General features: G+C 45.6%; 1 protein-coding gene across 3 annotated transcripts in view; it reads left to right on the top strand.

Moving 5' to 3' along the window:
* Window positions 1-17795, top strand: part of LOC141103379 (potassium channel subfamily T member 2) — a 2416326-nt gene that overhangs the window by 837528 nt on the left and 1561003 nt on the right. For all 3 annotated transcript variants that reach the window (XM_073592891.1, XM_073592890.1, XM_073592889.1), the window contains exon 8: window positions 12209-12303. In XM_073592891.1, the coding sequence (XP_073448992.1) occupies window positions 12209-12303 (95 nt within the window). The remainder of the gene's footprint in view (window positions 1-12208; window positions 12304-17795) is intronic.

The following is a 17795-nucleotide window of genomic DNA, read 5'->3' as shown; positions in this document are numbered from 1 at the left end:
AACTGCGACATTATGGCGGATACGTCGGACAATTTTGACACATTTTTGGGACCATTGGCATTTATACAGCGGTCAGTGCTAAAAAAATGCATTGATTACTGTAAAAATGTTGCTGGCAGGGAAGGGGTTAACACTAGGGCGATTAAGGGGTTAATGTGTTCCCTAGTGTGTGTTCTAACTGAAGGGGGGAGTGGACTGTGTAGGGGAAGAAATAGATCGCTGTTCATACTCTGAACAATCTGTCTCTTCTCCCCTCAGAGAACCGGAAACTGTGTTTATACACACACTTCCCAGTTCTCTGTATACCCCGAGTGATTGCGGGAGCTCAACGGTGATCGCGACCGCCGGGCACTCGCATCGGCTCCGCGGGCGAGTAGGGGGCGCGCGCGCCCCCCTAGTGGACAATTAAGGAAGCAACGTAACACGGCGGCAATTTCGCGCAGCCAAACTGTACAACTGCGGCGGCTGGTCAGCAATGGTTAAAATAGACCTGTGAAGATAGAATGATGGTCGCTGTTATTGTTTTAATTTTTTTAACAATACAGGCTTTAGAGATACCGTCACTATCATGGGTTTACTTAATGCCATGGATCAAGCATGCAGGATGACTTAATACTTTTAAAGGTAAACGCCAGCCAAAACATTTTTTTGTCAGATTGGACAAGGGTTATAACCTTTGGTAGTTTTTTTTTTTTTTAATATATATATAGTAATATAGGTTCCTGCTAAATGCGGGGTGGGATACAGGAAGTAAAAAGATCTACTGAATGGGGACCTGAATTGTGATAAAAAATTTACTAAAGTTCTCACCCTTCCCCACAATACTATTTCACTACTGTATATGCCTCCGGTGGAAAGTTTTTTGCTTGCTTCCTGTTTTAATGACCGCACAAAAAAATAGGCAAAGTCTACTCAATGACTACAGAAAGAGCAATAAACAAACATTTTGGATGACTTTGTGCGTTAGGACTTCACTGGCTGTATATTTGCTCTTAAAGTAGTTGTAAAGGAATTTTTTTTTAAATAACAAACATGTCTATACTTAACTGCTTTGTGTGTGAGGTCCCCCGCTGGTGCTCCTGGCTCCTCCTCTCTTGCTGGTGTCCCCAATAGGAAACCAATTCCCATGGGGCACTCGTACAGGCTTGCTCCAGAGCCCCGCTACTGCATCCATTGACAGACAGCAGGACCTAGCTCCGCACCCCACTCCTTCTTCATTGGAGTTGATTGACAGTAGTGGGAGCCAATGGCTTCTGCTGCTATCGATCTGCCCAGGGAGGAGGGACAAATCCAGACGAGCCTCAGCTCTCATGCACAGTGCTGAATCGCAAAGGGGGTTCAGGTAAGTATAAGGGGGGTGAGTCTGTGACACAGAAGGTTTTATACCTTAAATGTATAGAATACATTAAGGTGAAAAACATTGAGGCTTTAGAACCAATTTAATCAGTTTTTTAAAAAAGGTACCAATGCCACAATCAGGATGACAACCACTGAGCTTATAAAATTGCATAAACCAAAATTGCAAATGAAAATAAAACCAAACATAAAACAGAAAAGTGACCCCCTTTGGAGTGTGTAAATGTAACGTTGTCCTAGTGGAGAAAAAAGTGGAAAAAATGGAAAAAATGGAAACAATGGAAGAAATCGCATAAAGGACTGCTGCCTCCACAGATGTGATTTCCACCAAGGTGGAAAAAACAGAAGGTAAGTAAAGGGTTAGTGTGTGGGTGTGGCGCAGTCCTAATTCATAAAAATACTTGGTAAATCGTGTGTAGCCAAATCCCATATGTAAAGTCGCATATAAAGTATAAACCAAAATTGCAAATAAAAATTCAAACATAAAACAGCAAAGTGACCCCCTTTGGAGTGTGTAGGTGTATCATTGTCCTAGTTTAAAAAATACTTTGTAAATCGTGTGTAGCCAAATCCCACATGTAAAGTCGCATGTAAATTATAAACAAAATACAGCCAAAAATCGCATATAGCAAATTTAACGGCTAGGTTGGCCCCCTTTGAATTGGAGGAGGGGGAAGGGGAACAGGGGATGAAATCAAAAAATGACTTTAGCCAAAGCTATTCCATCCACATAAAAACCCCATATAGTGATTGACAAACATAACATTGCTGAATAATTACCGTATTTATCGGCGTATAACACGCACCGGCGTATAACACGCACCCCAATTTAGGAGGGAATTTTAAGGAAAAAAAAACTTTTAGGAGGGAAGTTGAAGGGAAAAAAACTTACATTTAAATGCCCATCATTGCAGCCTACTCAGTGCAGCCTTGCCCCAGTGCAGCCATGTCAGTGCAGCCTTGTCAGTGCAGCCTTCCCCAGTGCAGCCATGTCAGTGCAGCCTTCTCAGTGCAGCCATGTCAGTGCAGCCTTGTCAGTGCAGCCTTCCCCAGTGCAGCCATGTCAGTGCAGCCTTCTCAGTGCAGCCATGTCAGTGCAGCCTTGTCAGTGCAGCCTTCCCCAGTGCAGCCTTGTCAGTGCAGCCTTGTCGGTGCAGCCATGTCAGTGCAGCCATGTCAGTGCAGCCTTGTCAGTGCAGCCTTCCCCAGTGCAGCCTTCCCCAGTGCAGCCTTGTCAGTGCAGCCTTCCCCAGTGCAGCCTTCCCCAATGCAGCCTTGTCAGTGCAGCCTTCCCCAGTGCAGCCTTCCCCAATGCAGCCTTGTCAGTGCAGCCTTCCCCTGTGCAGCCTTCCCCAGTGCAGCCTTCGTCAGTGCAGCCTTCTCCAGTGCAGCCTTCCCCAGTGCAGCCTTCGATCCTCTGTCCTGGGCTTCAAAATCGCCGACCGCTATTTGAAAATGGCGCCGCCGGTGCCGAAATACACAGAGCTGGTCCTCGGCTCTTTCTGGCGGCTCTCGTTCACTTTCGGCTCTACTCGTAGTCCCGAGCGGAGCTATCCGAACCTAGCCGAGTAGGTTCGGATAGCTCTGCTCGGGACTACGAGTGGAGCCGAAAGTGAACGAGAGCCGCCGAGAAGAGCCGAGGACCGGCTCTTTGTATTTCGGCGCCGGCGGCGCCATTTTCAAATCGCGGTCGGCGATTTTGAAGTTGTGACAGCTCGGGATCGCAGGGAATCGGCGTATAACACGCACCTGCGATTTTCCCCTGATTTTAAGGGGAAAAAAGTGTGTGTTATACGCCGATAAATACGGTACATAGGTTAAATCGTGACTAGTGCTCAGTGCAACTTAAGTGAAAAACTTGACATCTTTGTAAAGCAAGGCAGGTATTTGTATTAATCTTGGTGACCAGGTGCTCGTGTCTTGTGATCATGCGGTCACTCACCAGCTTCTTTAACCCCTGCGGGGGTAATGCGCAGTCACAGTGTATGCCACTGTGCGGCAATCCACAGGCTGTTTCTGGGTCACGGTGAGGTTTTAGGCAGCTTCTCTAACCCCTGCAGGGGTAATGCGCAGTCACAGTGTATGCCACTGTGCGGCAATCCACAGGCTGTTTCTGGGTCACGGTGAGGTTTTAGGCAGCTTCTTTAACCCCTGCGGGGGTAATGCGCAGCCACAGTGTATGCCACTGTGCGGCAATCCACAGGCTGTTTCTGGGTCACGGTGAGGTTTAAGTGCCGGTTCACACAGGGGCGGCACGACTTGCAGGTCGCCTCAGCGAGGCGACCTGCAAACGACTTCTGAGGCGACTTGCAAAACGACTTCTGTATAGAAGTCTATGCAAGTCGCCCCCAAAGTAGTACAGGAACCTTTTTCTAAGTCGGAGCGACTTGCGTCGCTCCTATTAGAACGGTTCCGTAGCACAGAACGGGAGGTGACTTGTCAGGCGACTAGGTCGCCTGACAAGTCGCCCCTATGTGAACCGGCACTTAGGCAGCTTCTTTAACCCCTGCGGGGGTAATGCGCAGTCACAGTGTATGCCACTGTGCGGCAATCCACAGGCTGTTTCTGGGTCACGGTGAGGTTTTAGGCAGCTTCTTTAACCCCTGCAGGGGTAATGCGCAGTCACAGTGTATGCCACTGTGCGGCAACCCACAGGCTGTTTCTGGGTCACGGTGACGTTTTAGGCATAAGAGAAGAAAGAGGAGATTCCATAGCGTAAAACCATAAAACACTCTTTATTGAATGCAGATGACAGAATGGTACTCACATTTAAGCAGTTTATAATAGGCAACCAAATGTCATCAAAACAGGAGAGCGTCAGATTGAAGTTGGATCCAACTTATGCCTAAAACCTCACCGTGACCCAGAAACAGCCTGTGGATTGCTGCACAATGGCATACACTGTGACTGTGCATTACCCCCGCAGGGGTTAAAGAAGCTGGTGAGTGTCCGCATGATCACAAGACATGAGCACCTGGTCACCAAGATTAATACAAATACCTGCCTTGCTTTACAAAGATGTCAAGTTTTTCACTTAAAGCGGGGGTTCACCCACACTGCCAAAAAAAAAAAATATTAAAAGCCAGCAGCTACAAATACTGCAGCTGCTGACTTTTAATACATGGCCACTTACCTGTTCCAGGGTCCAGCGATGTCGGCAGGGGACGCCGAGAACCCGCTCGGTTCTCGGCAGCTGCCGCCGCCATCCTAGGTGAGGGAATCAGGAAGTGAAGCGTTGCGGCTTCACTTCCCGGTTCCCTACTGCGCATGCGCTAGTCGCGCTGCGCGTCCCAAGTGGTCCCCGCTCTCTCCTGGGAGCTGTGTGTTCCCAGCAGACAGCGCGGTGGGGACGGGAAGTGGCGTAGACTCCCATGGGAGTCTATGCCGGAAGTGGGTGCAAATACCTGTCTTAGACAGGTATCTGCACCCCCCTCCCCCCTGAAAGGTGCCAAATGTGACACCGGAGTGGGGGAGGGTTCCGAAAAGCGGAAGTTCCATTTTTGTGTGGAACTCCGCTTTAAGTTGCACTGAGCACTAGTCACGATTTAACCTATGTAATTATTCAGCAATGTTATGTTTGTCAATCACTATATGGGGTTTTTATGTGGATGGAATAGCTTTGGCTAAAGTCATTTTTTGATTTCATCCCCTGTTCCCCTTCCCCCTCCCCCAATTCAAAGGGGGCCAACCTAGCCGTTAAATTTGCTATATGCGATTTTGGCTATATTTTGTTTATAATTTACATGCGACTTTACATGTGGGATTTGGCTACACACAATTTACAAAGTATTTTTTGAACTAGGACAACGATACACCTACACACTCCAAAGGGGGTCACTTTGCTGTTTTATGTTTGAATTTTTATTTGCAATTTTGGTTTATACTTTATATGCGACTTTACATATGGGATTTGGCTACACACGATTTACCAAGTATTTCTATGAATTAGGACTGCGCCACACCCACACACTAACCCTTCACTTACCTTCTGTTTTTTCCACCTTGGTGGAAATCACATCTGTGGAGGCAGCAGTCCTTTATGCAATTTCTTCCATTGTTTCCATTGTTTCCATTTTTTTCCATTTTTTCCACTTTTTTCTCCACTAGGACAACGTTACATCTACACTCTCCAAAGGGGGTCACTTTGCTGTTTTATGTTTGGTTTTATTTTCATTTGCAATTTTGGTTTATGCGATTTTACATTTGGGATTTGGCTACACACAATTTACCAAGTATTTCTATAAAATTAGGACAGTGCCACACCCACACACTAACCCTTCACTTACCTTCTGTTTTTTCCACCTAGGTGGAAATCACATCTGTGGAGGCAGCAGTCCTTTATGGATTTCTTCCATTGTTTCCATTTTTTTCCATTTTCTCCACTTTTTTAATTTTCTGTTCCGTTGCGCGGATACACCACTCATATTTCATAACCACTGAGCTTGCATCTTTAAATATCAGATCCCTTGTTTGTACCCCACGTTTATTTTAAAATCTCTTGTCTCCAAGTTTATACTAAAAAAATCACTTGCTCCTGTTTTGTTTAAATGTATGTAGTTTGTTGGTGTGTAAAATATGACATTTGGGCTGGGTTCACACTTATGCACAGTGGCATCACTAGGGGGTGGCTATTGAAGCTATAGCCCCGAATCTGGGGCCCATAGCCCCGAGTCTCTTGCCGTAGGGGTCCCTGCCTAACCAGCGGGCCATGGCCTCTCTGCGGCCAGGCTGCAGGAGAGAGCCAGGCAGGCGGATGACAGAAGCGAGCAGGCAGACAAGCAGAGATGACATCATCTCTTTCCGCCCACCCCAATGCTCTTCCACCCTCACAGCGTGGGCCTCTTCAATGTCGGAGGTGCAGCGGGGAGCAGTGAGATGACATCATCTCTCACTGCCTGCCCCGCATCACAGCACTCCTGCCCTCACTCAGAACTAAATTGACCAGTGCTGCCAGCCTGCCACCAATGCAGCGACAACGCACATTTGGTGGCACTGGCTGGCATGGCAAGTGACAATCCGCAAATAGTGGCAGGCGATCATCCACATCTGGTGCCAGGTGACGTGGCAAGTGACAACCCACATCTGGTGGCAGGCGACGGTGGCAAGTGACAATCCCCATCTGGTGCCAGGCAACAGTGTCAAGTGACAATCCACATCTGGTGGCATATGACGGTGGCAAGTGATAATCCACATCAGGTGGCAGGTGACAGTGGTAAGTGACAAACTGCATCAGGTCGATAGGAGGCAAATATTAAAAAAGTACTTTTTAGGCAAAAAAGCAAGAAATTGTGAAACAAATGGCATGAGGGAAGGATGAGGGGTGGCTGGACACTGACCTGGGGAATATATATGCCAAAGTAAAACATTATTATTACAAACTCCTTTTCAAGGGGGGCAGTGACTTAAAGCGGGGGTCCACCTATCTATCGTTTTTTGAAGTTCATTCGCCAACTTTTCTTCTCATGATTATCTACTCACATGTTCTGTGTTATAAGTCCGCCTGTGTCCGATTTCGTTGTAAAGAATAACTTATAAAATTCACTGAAGGCGGTTTCCATCTTCATTGTGGGCATTTGAAGCCCACAAGCATGTATTTCCTGGATGCAGTGAATGCTGTGCTCCCAGCATTCACTGAGATGTTGTGATGACTCTGTTGCACAATGCATGCTGGGAAGCCTGAGACTAGCTCCCAGGGGACTGTGGGAGGTCTGGGAGAGGCTAGAAACACGCCTACTCCCATGGGAGGAAAACCAGGAATTGCTAAGAAGATTAGAAAAAAAAAGGTAATTACGGCGATTTAATTTTTTTTTACACAGCATGTCAGCATCTAGGCAAGGAAGAGAATGCATAGAGATAATGTTCAAAATTTGGGTGGAACCCCGCTTTAAATAATGTTTTAGGCCAACATTACTGATGGAAAAATTCTTTAAACAACATGCTTGCAGGGTGCTCTTAACCTGTTTGTGAAGTGGTGAAACAAAAACTGACAACTTTAAAGAAAAAATGCTTTTAAGTTTAAGGAAAATTACATCTTTGGTTGCATTACTTCTATTTGTAAAGAAACAGCTGTAGATTAAATTAATCTATACCAGACATTTATCCTTTATGTGTGTCTGACAAGGATGTTAATGGGGAACCCCAACACTAAAAAAAGGTGTAGGCTCCCCCCCCAAATTTCATACCAGACCTGTGGCTGAGCATGCAGTCTGTCTAGCAAGTAGAGAGGGGTAATGAGAATAGCCCTCCCTCCTGAACAATGCCAGGCCACATGCCCCCAACATTGGTTGGTACCTTACCAGAGGACAAATGCATCTTATCTCTGGCCTAGTGGTCACGGGAGTCTGCAGATGGAAGGCTTATCAAAATCTGGAAGCCTCATTTAACAATACTGGGGAACCCAGATACCGCTCCCCAGTGTGAATGAATGAGGGGTACAGTCACACAAATAAGTAAAGAGAAACAAGCCTCACAATATACATCTATCATCAATAATGTTGTTCAGCAATGCATATCCATTTAAATCGTGATGAACAATGCCCAATGCCTGCCAAAAGGAAGTAACCCCACCAATTAATGGATGCATCTGCTCCGAGCGCTGACTTGAACTGCATGACATCTTCCTGCATTATGTTGATTAAAGTACACAAAGTAACATTGTCTACCAGGTGAATAAATTTACCAAAAATGAGCATGTCATTGCCAGAATGTGTACATGTGGCCGTATTGATTAGTGATGTCATGCTATCCCTGCCTCATTGTTTACATGGCTGGGGATTACCACCCAGTAAATGCATGGGGACGGGTAACATCTCTGGTTGCTAAGGACATGGCAGGTTCCAGCATCTATCATTTATACTATATGTAATGTACGACTCCCACTCAAAGGGGTTAAAAGTTTAGCATTTTTACAAACATTCCAACAGCCAAAGATCAATCTGAACTTCTGATAAAAGCTTGAACTTATCCCTAGAAAAAATCAGATTCACTGCTTTACAAATATGTCCCTAATGTAATAATATTTGTCTACATAGACACAAACAAAATCATTAGCTTTAATAGTACAGTAGCAAATAAATACATGCAGTGTAAAAGGCATAGAAGTCGTGAATTTGACCCACCAAACAACCACAATGGGATGCTTACCAGAAGAATACAGAAGAGTCATATATAGCATGTGGTAATTGTAATTTTACTGTGCAACAACTTCTTTCTCTCTGTGTAAATGCAATATTATGTTTTAATAAATCTGATATTTGGGGTTTCACACTGTGTGGAGTGTTCAGTCTCCTGTTTTTTTTCTGAGCATGTGTGGAGATGTATATGTGGACGGAGGAAGTCTACTGTTTCTTTGGCCAACTGTTGAGTCCGTTGGAGGAAGTTGAAGGCCTTGCTCTGTGCTGACCATTATTACCGCATGCAGTATATGACTCTTCTGTATTAAGAGAGTCATATTGTTCTGATAAGCCTCCCGTTGTGGCTGCTTGGTGGTGGAGATCCTTTCTGGTGTGGGAACATAACTTTGGACAGTTCTTATACACCTAAATATACCCTGAATATTTATAAGCCTTTCATCATCTACCAGTAAATATAACAGTGAATCAAGCTACATCAATTAACCGATATACTGTATATGTATTAGCATTGCAGTTAAAAAAAAGAATGACACCAGGACAAGTCGCACCCTATTTGTGACAATGGAACTGTTCAAACCATTGTGCCTCAAGCCTCACCAGTAGGGATGAGCCGAACACCCCCCTGTTCGGTTCGCACCAGAACATGCGAACAGGAAAAAAGTTCGTTAAAAACAAGCGAACACCGTTAAAGTCTATGGGACACGAACATGAATAATCAAAAGTGCTAATTTTAAAGGCTAATATGCAAGTTATTGTCATAAAAAGTGTTTGGGGACCCGGGTCCTGCCCCAGGGGACATGGATCAATGCAAAAAAAAGTTTTAAAAACGGCCGTTTTTTCAGGAGCAGTGATTTTAATAATGCTTAAAGTCAAACAATAAAAGTGTAATATCCCTTTAAATTTCGTACCTGGGGGGTGTCTATAGTATGCCTGTAAAGGGGCGCATGTTTCCTGTGTTTAGAACAGTCTGACAGCAAAATGACATTTTGAAGGAAAAAACTCATTTAAAACTACCCGCGGCTATTGCATTGCCGACAATACACATAGAAGTTCATTGATAAAAACGGCATGGGAATTCCCCAAAGGGGAACCCCGAACCAAAATTAAAAAAAAAAAAATGACGTGGGAGTTCCCCTAAATTCCATACCAGGCCCTTCAGGTCTGGTATGGATATTAAGGGGAACCCCGGCCAAAATTAAAAAAAAAAAATGACGTGGGGTTCCCCCTAAATTCCATACCAGACCCTTCAGGTCTGGTATGGATTTTAAGGGGAACCCCGCGCCAAAAAAAACCAAAAAAAACGGCGTGGGGTCCCCCCAAAAATCCATACCAGACCCTTATCCGAGCACGCAACCTGGCAGGCCGCAGGAAAAGAGGGGGGGACGAGAGTGCGGCCCCCCCTCCTGAACCGTACCAGGCCACATGCCCTCAACATTGGGAGGGTGCTTTGGGGTAGCCCCCCAAAACACCTTGTCCCCATGTTGATGAGGACAAGGGCCTCATCCCCACAACCCTGGCCAGTGGTTGTGGGGGTCTGCGGGCGGGGGGCTTATCGGAATCTGGAAGCCCCCTTTAACAAGGGGACCCCCAGATCCCGGCCCCCCCCTGTGTGAAATGGTAAGGGGGTACAAAAGTACCCCTACCATTTCACTAAAAAACTGTCAAAAATGTTAAAAATGACAAGAGACAGTTTTTGACAATTCCTTTATTTAAATACTTCTTCTTTCTTCTATCTTCCTTCATCTTCTGGTTCTTCTGGTTCTTCTGGCTCTTCTGGTTCTTCCTCCGGCGTTCTCGTCCAGCATCTCCTCCGTGGCGTCTTCTATCTTCTTCTCCTCGGGCCGCTCCGCACCCATGGCATGGGGGGAGGCTCCCGCTCTTCTCTTCTTCTTCATCTTCTCTTTTTCTCTTCTTCTCTTCTTCATTTTCTTCTCCGGGCCGCTCCGCATCCATGCTGGCATGAAGGGAGGCTCCCGCTGTGTGACGGCGCTCCTCGTCTGACAGTTCTTAAATAACGGGGGGCGGGGCCACCCGGTGACCCCGCCCCCCTCTGACGCACGGTGACTTGACGGGACTTCCCTGTGACGTCACGGGGAATGCCACAGGGAAGTCCCGTCATGTCCCGTGCGTCAGAGGGGGGCGGGGTCACGGGGTGGCCCCGCCCCCCGTTATTTAAGAACTGTCAGACGAGGAGCGCCGTCACACAGCGGGAGCCTCCCTTCATGCCAGCATGGATGCGGAGCGGCCCGGAGAAGAAAATGAAGAAGAGAAGAAGAGAAAAAGAGAAGATGAAGAAGAAGAGAAGAGCGGGAGCCTCCCCCCCATGCCATGGGTGCGGAGCGGCCCGAGGAGAAGAAGATAGAAGACGCCACGGAGGAGATGCTGGACGAGAACGCCGGAGGAAGAACCAGAAGAGCCAGAAGAACCAGAAGAACCAGAAGATGAAGGAAGATAGAAGAAAGAAGAAGTATTTAAATAAAGGAATTGTCAAAAACTGTCTCTTGTCATTTTTAACATTTTTGACAGTTTTTTAGTGAAATGGTAGGGGTACTTTTGTACCCCCTTACCATTTCACACAGGGGGGGGCCGGGATCTGGGGGTCCCCTTGTTAAAGGGGGCTTCCAGATTCCGATAAGCCCCCCGCCCGCAGACCCCCACAACCACCGGCCAGGGTTGTGGGGATGAGGCCCTTGTCCTCATCAACATGGGGACAAGGTGTTTTGGGGGGCTACCCCAAAGCACCCTCCCAATGTTGAGGGCATGTGGCCTGGTACGGTTCAGGAGGGGGGGGCCGCACTCTCGTCCCCCCCTCTTTTCCTGCGGCCTGCCAGGTTGCGTGCTCGGATAAGGGTCTGGTATGGATTTTTGGGGGGACCCCACGCCGTTTTTTTTTTTTTTTTTGGCGCGGGGTTCCCCTTAAAATCCATACCAGACCTGAAGGGTCTGGTATGGAATTTAGGGGGAACCCCACGTCATTTTTTTTTAAATTTTGGCCGGGGTTCCCCTTAATATTCATACCAGACCTGAAGGGCCTGGTATGGAATTTAGGGGAACTCCCACGTCATTTTTTTTTTTTTAATTTTGGTTCGGGGTTCCCCTTTGGGGAATTCCCATGCCGTTTTTATCAATGAACTTCTATGTGTATTGTCGGCAATGCAATAGCCGCGGGTAGTTTTAAATGAGTTTTTTCCTTCAAAATGTCATTTTGCTGTCAGACTGTTCTAAACACAGGAAACATGCGCCCCTTTACAGGCATACTATAGACACCCCCCAGGTACGAAATTTAAAGGGATATTACACTTTTATTGTTTGACTTTAAACATTATTAAAATCACTGCTCCTGAAAAAACGGCCGTTTTTAAAACTTTTTTTTGCATTGATCCATGTCCCCTGGGGCAGGACCCGGGTCCCCCAAACACTTTTTATGACAATAACTTGCATATTAGCCTTTAAAATTAGCACTTTTGATTATTCATGTTCGTGTCCCATAGACTTTAACGGTGTTCGCGTGTTCGAACAAACTTTTTTCCTGTTCGCATGTTCTGGTGCGAACCGAACAGGGGGGTGTTCGGCTCATCCCTACTCACCAGTTTTAAAAAAGGTTCCTGCACTACTCTTCTGTGATTTCATTGTAACTTGCATTGGCTTCTGTTAAATTAAGTCGTAAGCAAATGATGTTGCATGAAATAATGATCCTCATGTGTATTGTTATGTTTCAGAATGATCTTCATAGAGCAATACAGAGAACACAATCTGCAATGTTTAATCAAGTTTTAATTTTGATATCCACCTTACTATGCCTAATTTTTACATGGTGAGTCAGTTACAGTTGTCTGTGTCATTTGTATTATAACATTTTATAGGAAACGCCACAATAACCAATTCTGAGTGAATACTCAGAACTTTGTTTTTGATTAAACTATAGAACATTATAGTCTCTTATACAAATTGAGGTGCTTAAAGACATAATTTACATTATGTTTAATATGTTTTTCCTTTGTTTGGTGTCTGGTCTAGGTTTTATAATTGCATTACTCCACTGAAATCAGTTTAAGGTACATGTTCTGAAAATCTGGTTGCCTGGCTGTCATGACTACCCCTTTAGGTTTAATCGCTTCAGCCCCGAAAGATTTTACCCCCTTCCTGACCAGAGAACTTTTTGCGTTTCGGCACTGCGTCGTTTTAACTAACAATTGCGTGGTAATGTGACGTTGTACCCAAACAAAGTTGACGTCCTTTTTTTTCGCTATAAATAAAAAAAAACGTGACAATTTTGAAGAAAAAAAGCAATATTTTTTTCTATTTGCTATAATAAATATCCCCCAAAAATAAATAAAAAAACTATTTTTTTTCCTCAGTTTAGGTCGATATGTATTCTTCTACATATTTTTTGGTAAAAAAAAAAAAAAAATTGCAATAAGCGTATATTGGTTGGTTTGCGCAAAAGTTATAGTGTCTACAAATTTTTTTTATTAGTAATGGAGGCGATCTGCGATTTTTGTCATGACTGTGACATTATGGTGGACACATTGGACACTTTTGACACTATTTTGGGACCATTGTCATTTATACAGCGATCAGTGCTATAAAAATCCACTAAATACTGTGTAAATGACACTGGCAGGGAAGGGGTTAAACACTAGGGGGCGATCTGGGGGTTAAGTGTGTCCTAGGGAGTGATTCTAACTGTGGGGGAATTGGCTTCCACTCACATGACAGTGATCACTGCTCCCAATGACAGGGAGCAGTGATCTCTGTCATGACGCAAGGCAGAATGGGGAAATGCGTTGTTTACATAGGCACTTCCCTGTCCTGCGGCTCCGTGACACGATCGCCGGGAAACCGGCGGACATCGAGTCCATGGGTTCTGCGGGCATGCTCACGCTTTACACGCTGGGCGTGCGCGCCCGCTGACCCCGCCAATTAAAGGGGATGTACAGGTATGTTCATTTGCCCACCGCTGCCATTGTGCCCACGTATATCGACGTGCAGCAGTCGGCAAATGGTTAAAAAGTCATCTCTGAGCCACAAATAGCATGCATATGAGGACTTCTCTCTGACTTTTTAATTATTTTTATACTTGTTATTAGTAGCTCAGATAATATTGAAAACCAGTAGGCAATAAAACAGCCACTAGAATTATCATAAAGACATCAGCAATGGTGTTTCCAAATCTTGTACAATAATCCCATTAGGATTTGTTTTAAATGTTAGTGGAGAAAGATTAGAACACCTAGAACACCTGTCATGTATTTATGGCTGTTTGTGTCCCTGTTAGCGAGCTTCACCCTCTATATTTGTCATGTTTATGTACTGTATATCACTGAAAGTGACAGTAAAAAAAAATCCCACATTTTGGGTTGTCCCCAGAACAGTAATAGAGGGGAAATCTTCCAAAGAGGACTCTGGTGACTACCAGGGATTATCTCACATTTAGGCTATGGGACAGGAAGTAAAGGAAACTCTCCCCAATGATACAAAAGCAAAAAACCTGATAGGGGTTACATCCCTCCCTAAAAAAAAAATGGAAAATTGTATCAAATATTTATTGCAATTTTCCTTTCCTGACGCCAATACATTGCAGCATACACATGATATAGCTCCGCCCCTATATCCACCCACAGGACCTGTTTAGCTCTATAAAAGTCTGACTGAGAGCTACCTCCCGCATTCTCCATATAAAGCACAAAGATCAGAGGGAGGGTTTGTATGCTGCCATGTATTGGCGTTAGGAAAGGAAAATTACGGTAAGCATTTGATACAATTTTCCATTATCCTGACTCCAAACATGGCAGTATACATATGATACATAATGAGCTTTTGAGAGGGAGGGTTTAATGCTACAAACTCAGTCTTTATTTGACAATAGACATAAAAGTTTGGATGGTTTTCCTCCCAAACTACTGTAGTAAGAGCTGCTGGTTCCACCCTGTAGTGTTTTAAGAACGTATGATGTGATGACCAGCTAGCCTCTTTGCAGACTGTCTCCAGAGACAAACCTGCCCGCCCCAAGAAGACAACATTGCCCTGGTTGAGTGAGCTCTAACCACCTCTGGAGGATCCTTCCAGACTCGATATGCCCGGTGAATATTTTTTATTATCCAGGCCGAGATGGTTCTGGCCGAGGCCTCTTTCCCTTAAAATTTTCATGATGATGAAAAAGTCTGTCAGAACGTCTGAATGTAGAAGAGAAGGAGATAGGCTTTGAGGACTTTTGGAATGTCCAACTCATGCAGATCAGCATCTAATTCCACTGGGAAGGCTGGAAGCACCCATTCAATGGAGAGATGAAATATCAATGCCACTTTTGGGACAAAATGTTCCAATGGTCTCAGCACAACCCTGTCTGGGAAGAACATGGAATAAGGTTCTGCTGCCCCCAATTCTTGGAGTTTCGACACCCTTCCCCTTGACGTTATGACTAATAGGAAAGCCGTTTTTAAGGTGATATCCCATAATAAACAGTCATCTGTCAGAGTGTGAGGAGGGTTTGCTAGAAAATTGAGGACTACTGCCAGGTCCCATTGAGGGAACCTATATCTATTGTGAGGGCGTAGTCTAAGTACCGCTCTCATGAAGTGCTCCACCAGCAGGTTTGCTGCCCATTTCTTTTGGGTAAAAGCCAAGATGGCTGAAATTTGCACCTTAAGCGAACTGAGCTTCAAATCCAATCCGGATTGCAGGAAAGACAGGATTTGAGATACATTTGGGTCATTAGGGTCAAACTGACGTCCAGCTGCAAAGCTCGTAAACCTATTCCATATTCTGGAGTAGATGGCATTGGTTGACCCCTTTCTGGAACTCTGTAAAGTTCTAATACCCTCTGGAGTACATCCTAACTCTTGTAACCCCTGCCTTACAATCTCCAGGCTGCTAAGGCCAGTCGTGATGGTTGCGGATGTAGGGTATCTCCTTCAGACAGGAGATGAGGAGTCATTGGCAGAGTGATCGGTGTGCACACGCTGAGATTCATTGCCAGAGAGACCCATGGTCTGTGAGGCCAGTAAGGAAATATTGTGATGATTGTGAAATTCTGTCTGTCATTCCTCAGGAATTTCAGGATTAAAGAAATTGGAGAGAAGGCATAGGCCAGGTGCCCAACCCAAGGATGGGTAAAACCATCCGTCCCCTCCGCTAATGGATGAGGGTAACGTGAGAGGAACCAGCTCACCTTGCAGATGGTTGATAAGGCAAAAATATCCATCTTGCGGACACCCCCATTCGTGGATGATCTGTTTGAAAACTTCAGGGTGAGGGAACCGTTCGTTGGGGTCCATGAATAGTCTGGATACGCAATCTGCTTCCAAGTTCTTACAGCCTGGAAGATATATGGCCCTCAAATTTGGAAAATGTTGTGCCAATGTCATGATTGGTTCCACCTCTCTCAAAAGGGCTTGGCTGTGTGTCCCTCCTTGTCGCTGTATGTAGGACACTGCTGTCATGTTGTCCAGATGGAGCAGGACTGGGCGACCCTGTATGTGAGGCAGCAAGGTGGCCAACACCACAAAAGCTGCTTGATATTCTAGAATATTGTAAACTAGGCCCTGAATCTTGAGTTGTTCCCAGGTGGCGCCCCACACTGCTGAGCTGGCATCTGTGGTAACAATGATCCATGGCTGCGGCCCTAAAGGACTATGCCGTTTAGCGTTTGTTTCGTCTACCACCAGAGACTCTGGCGACTCCTGGTGATCCTGATTGGCTGGGCTAGACGAACTCTTCCACTGCATCAGGAAGCCTTGTTAGTAAACTCTGAGTTTCCAGTGAGCCCAGGGGATCATTGGAATACATGAAGCCATCGTCCCCAGAGGACTCATGCACTGGGATGAGGACATCACTGGTGCAGCCAATACCTGTTGGAACTTTTCCCTGATTTTGGGGAGTTTCTGAGGTGACAAAGAAACTGTGGCCACCTGAGTATTGAATTGGACCCCTAGGTAGACCATATTCTGTGTAGGCTCCAGCTGGCTCTGGTAATGCCTGTCCCTCAACGCAAATCTGAGGAACTGCTGGTATGACTGAAAGATTGGCATATGCTGGTAGGCATATTGCAAGTCCACTGAAATCCTCCAGTCTCTTGGTTAAATAACCTGGATTATGGTATGGAGAGACTCCATCTTGAGTCCAGATAAATTGATTCAGCCTCTTGAGGTAGTTATGGAGGCTGCCGTTTGAACAGCCAAAAATGGCCTTGCACCACTGTGGACTAAATTCGCTGTTTTTTGGCAGGGGTCTTGCTAGAACTGGGTCACTTTGAGCCACCTGGCTCCAACTGCCTCCTGACGTTAAAAGGGCTTCTGGGTATCTTGGGGAGCCGCAGGGGTTTTAGCTCTCTGCGATCTTACGAAGGTTGATTGTGTACTCCTCCAACGCCTTCTGATGTCCTTGGATGGACGAAAGCCTCCGAAATCCCAGTACCTGTTTGACGCTCCTCTGGATGGTTGCCCCCTCTGGCATCTGGACCTTCGATCTTGGGGCACAAGACCTGATTTTCCTTCTGTAACCCTGGAGATGGCAGTCCCCAGTTTTTTTGGCCAAACAGCGCCTTCCCATCAAAAGGCAGTTTACACCATTTCTGCTTTGAGGATGGGTCAGCTGCCCAGGGTTTTAGCCACAGAGCTCTTATGGCTGTGACTGAGCTGTGCATCGCTCTGGAGGACCATCAAATGAGGTCTATAGCTGCCTCACCCATGAAGTCCGCTGAGTTTTATCTCATTAAGAGACTTGATCATTTTTTTTTTCCTTTGGCAGCTGGTTTTTGATTGCACACCCCAATTTCTGTGCCCACACTCGCATAGGATGTTAAAGCAACAGCGGGTTAACACGCACCACCTGCCGTGAGGTAAAACTTTCTAAAGTCCATGTCAATGCATCAATCAAGGATATTGTGAAAGGAGGAAGAGTCTTCCATTGGAAGTGTCACATTCTTGGCCAGTCTGGTGACTGCCGCATCCATCGTTGGTGGGTTAGATAAAGGAGTCGCATCCTCATCCATTAGTGGATACAACTTTTGCAACTTATTGGTTGAGGATGGAGGATTTATCTCCCTCTTTTCCCATTCCTGCTGAAACAGGCCTCTTATTTCTGTCATAAGAGGAAAGGTAGCTACCTGTTTCTTTAGGTTCCTCCTATGGAACGCAAAGACTTGTTCACACTTGCAGCAGGCTCTGCTATTGCACTGAAAAGCGATCTGTGCTTAGGTCACATTTCAGAGTCATTTGATATTATCATGTAGAGGGGACAATCATTTGATTTTCAAAGAGCGATTTGTACGCAATGATGCAACTCTCATTGGGGCAGCCCATTCAC

This window comes from Aquarana catesbeiana, linkage group LG07 (assembly GCF_042186555.1).
Source record: "Aquarana catesbeiana isolate 2022-GZ linkage group LG07, ASM4218655v1, whole genome shotgun sequence".
Classification (NCBI taxonomy): Eukaryota; Metazoa; Chordata; class Amphibia; order Anura; family Ranidae; genus Aquarana; species Aquarana catesbeiana.
The sequence above is the reverse complement of the archived record's forward strand: the minus strand, read 5'-3'. Positions and strand labels throughout refer to the sequence as shown.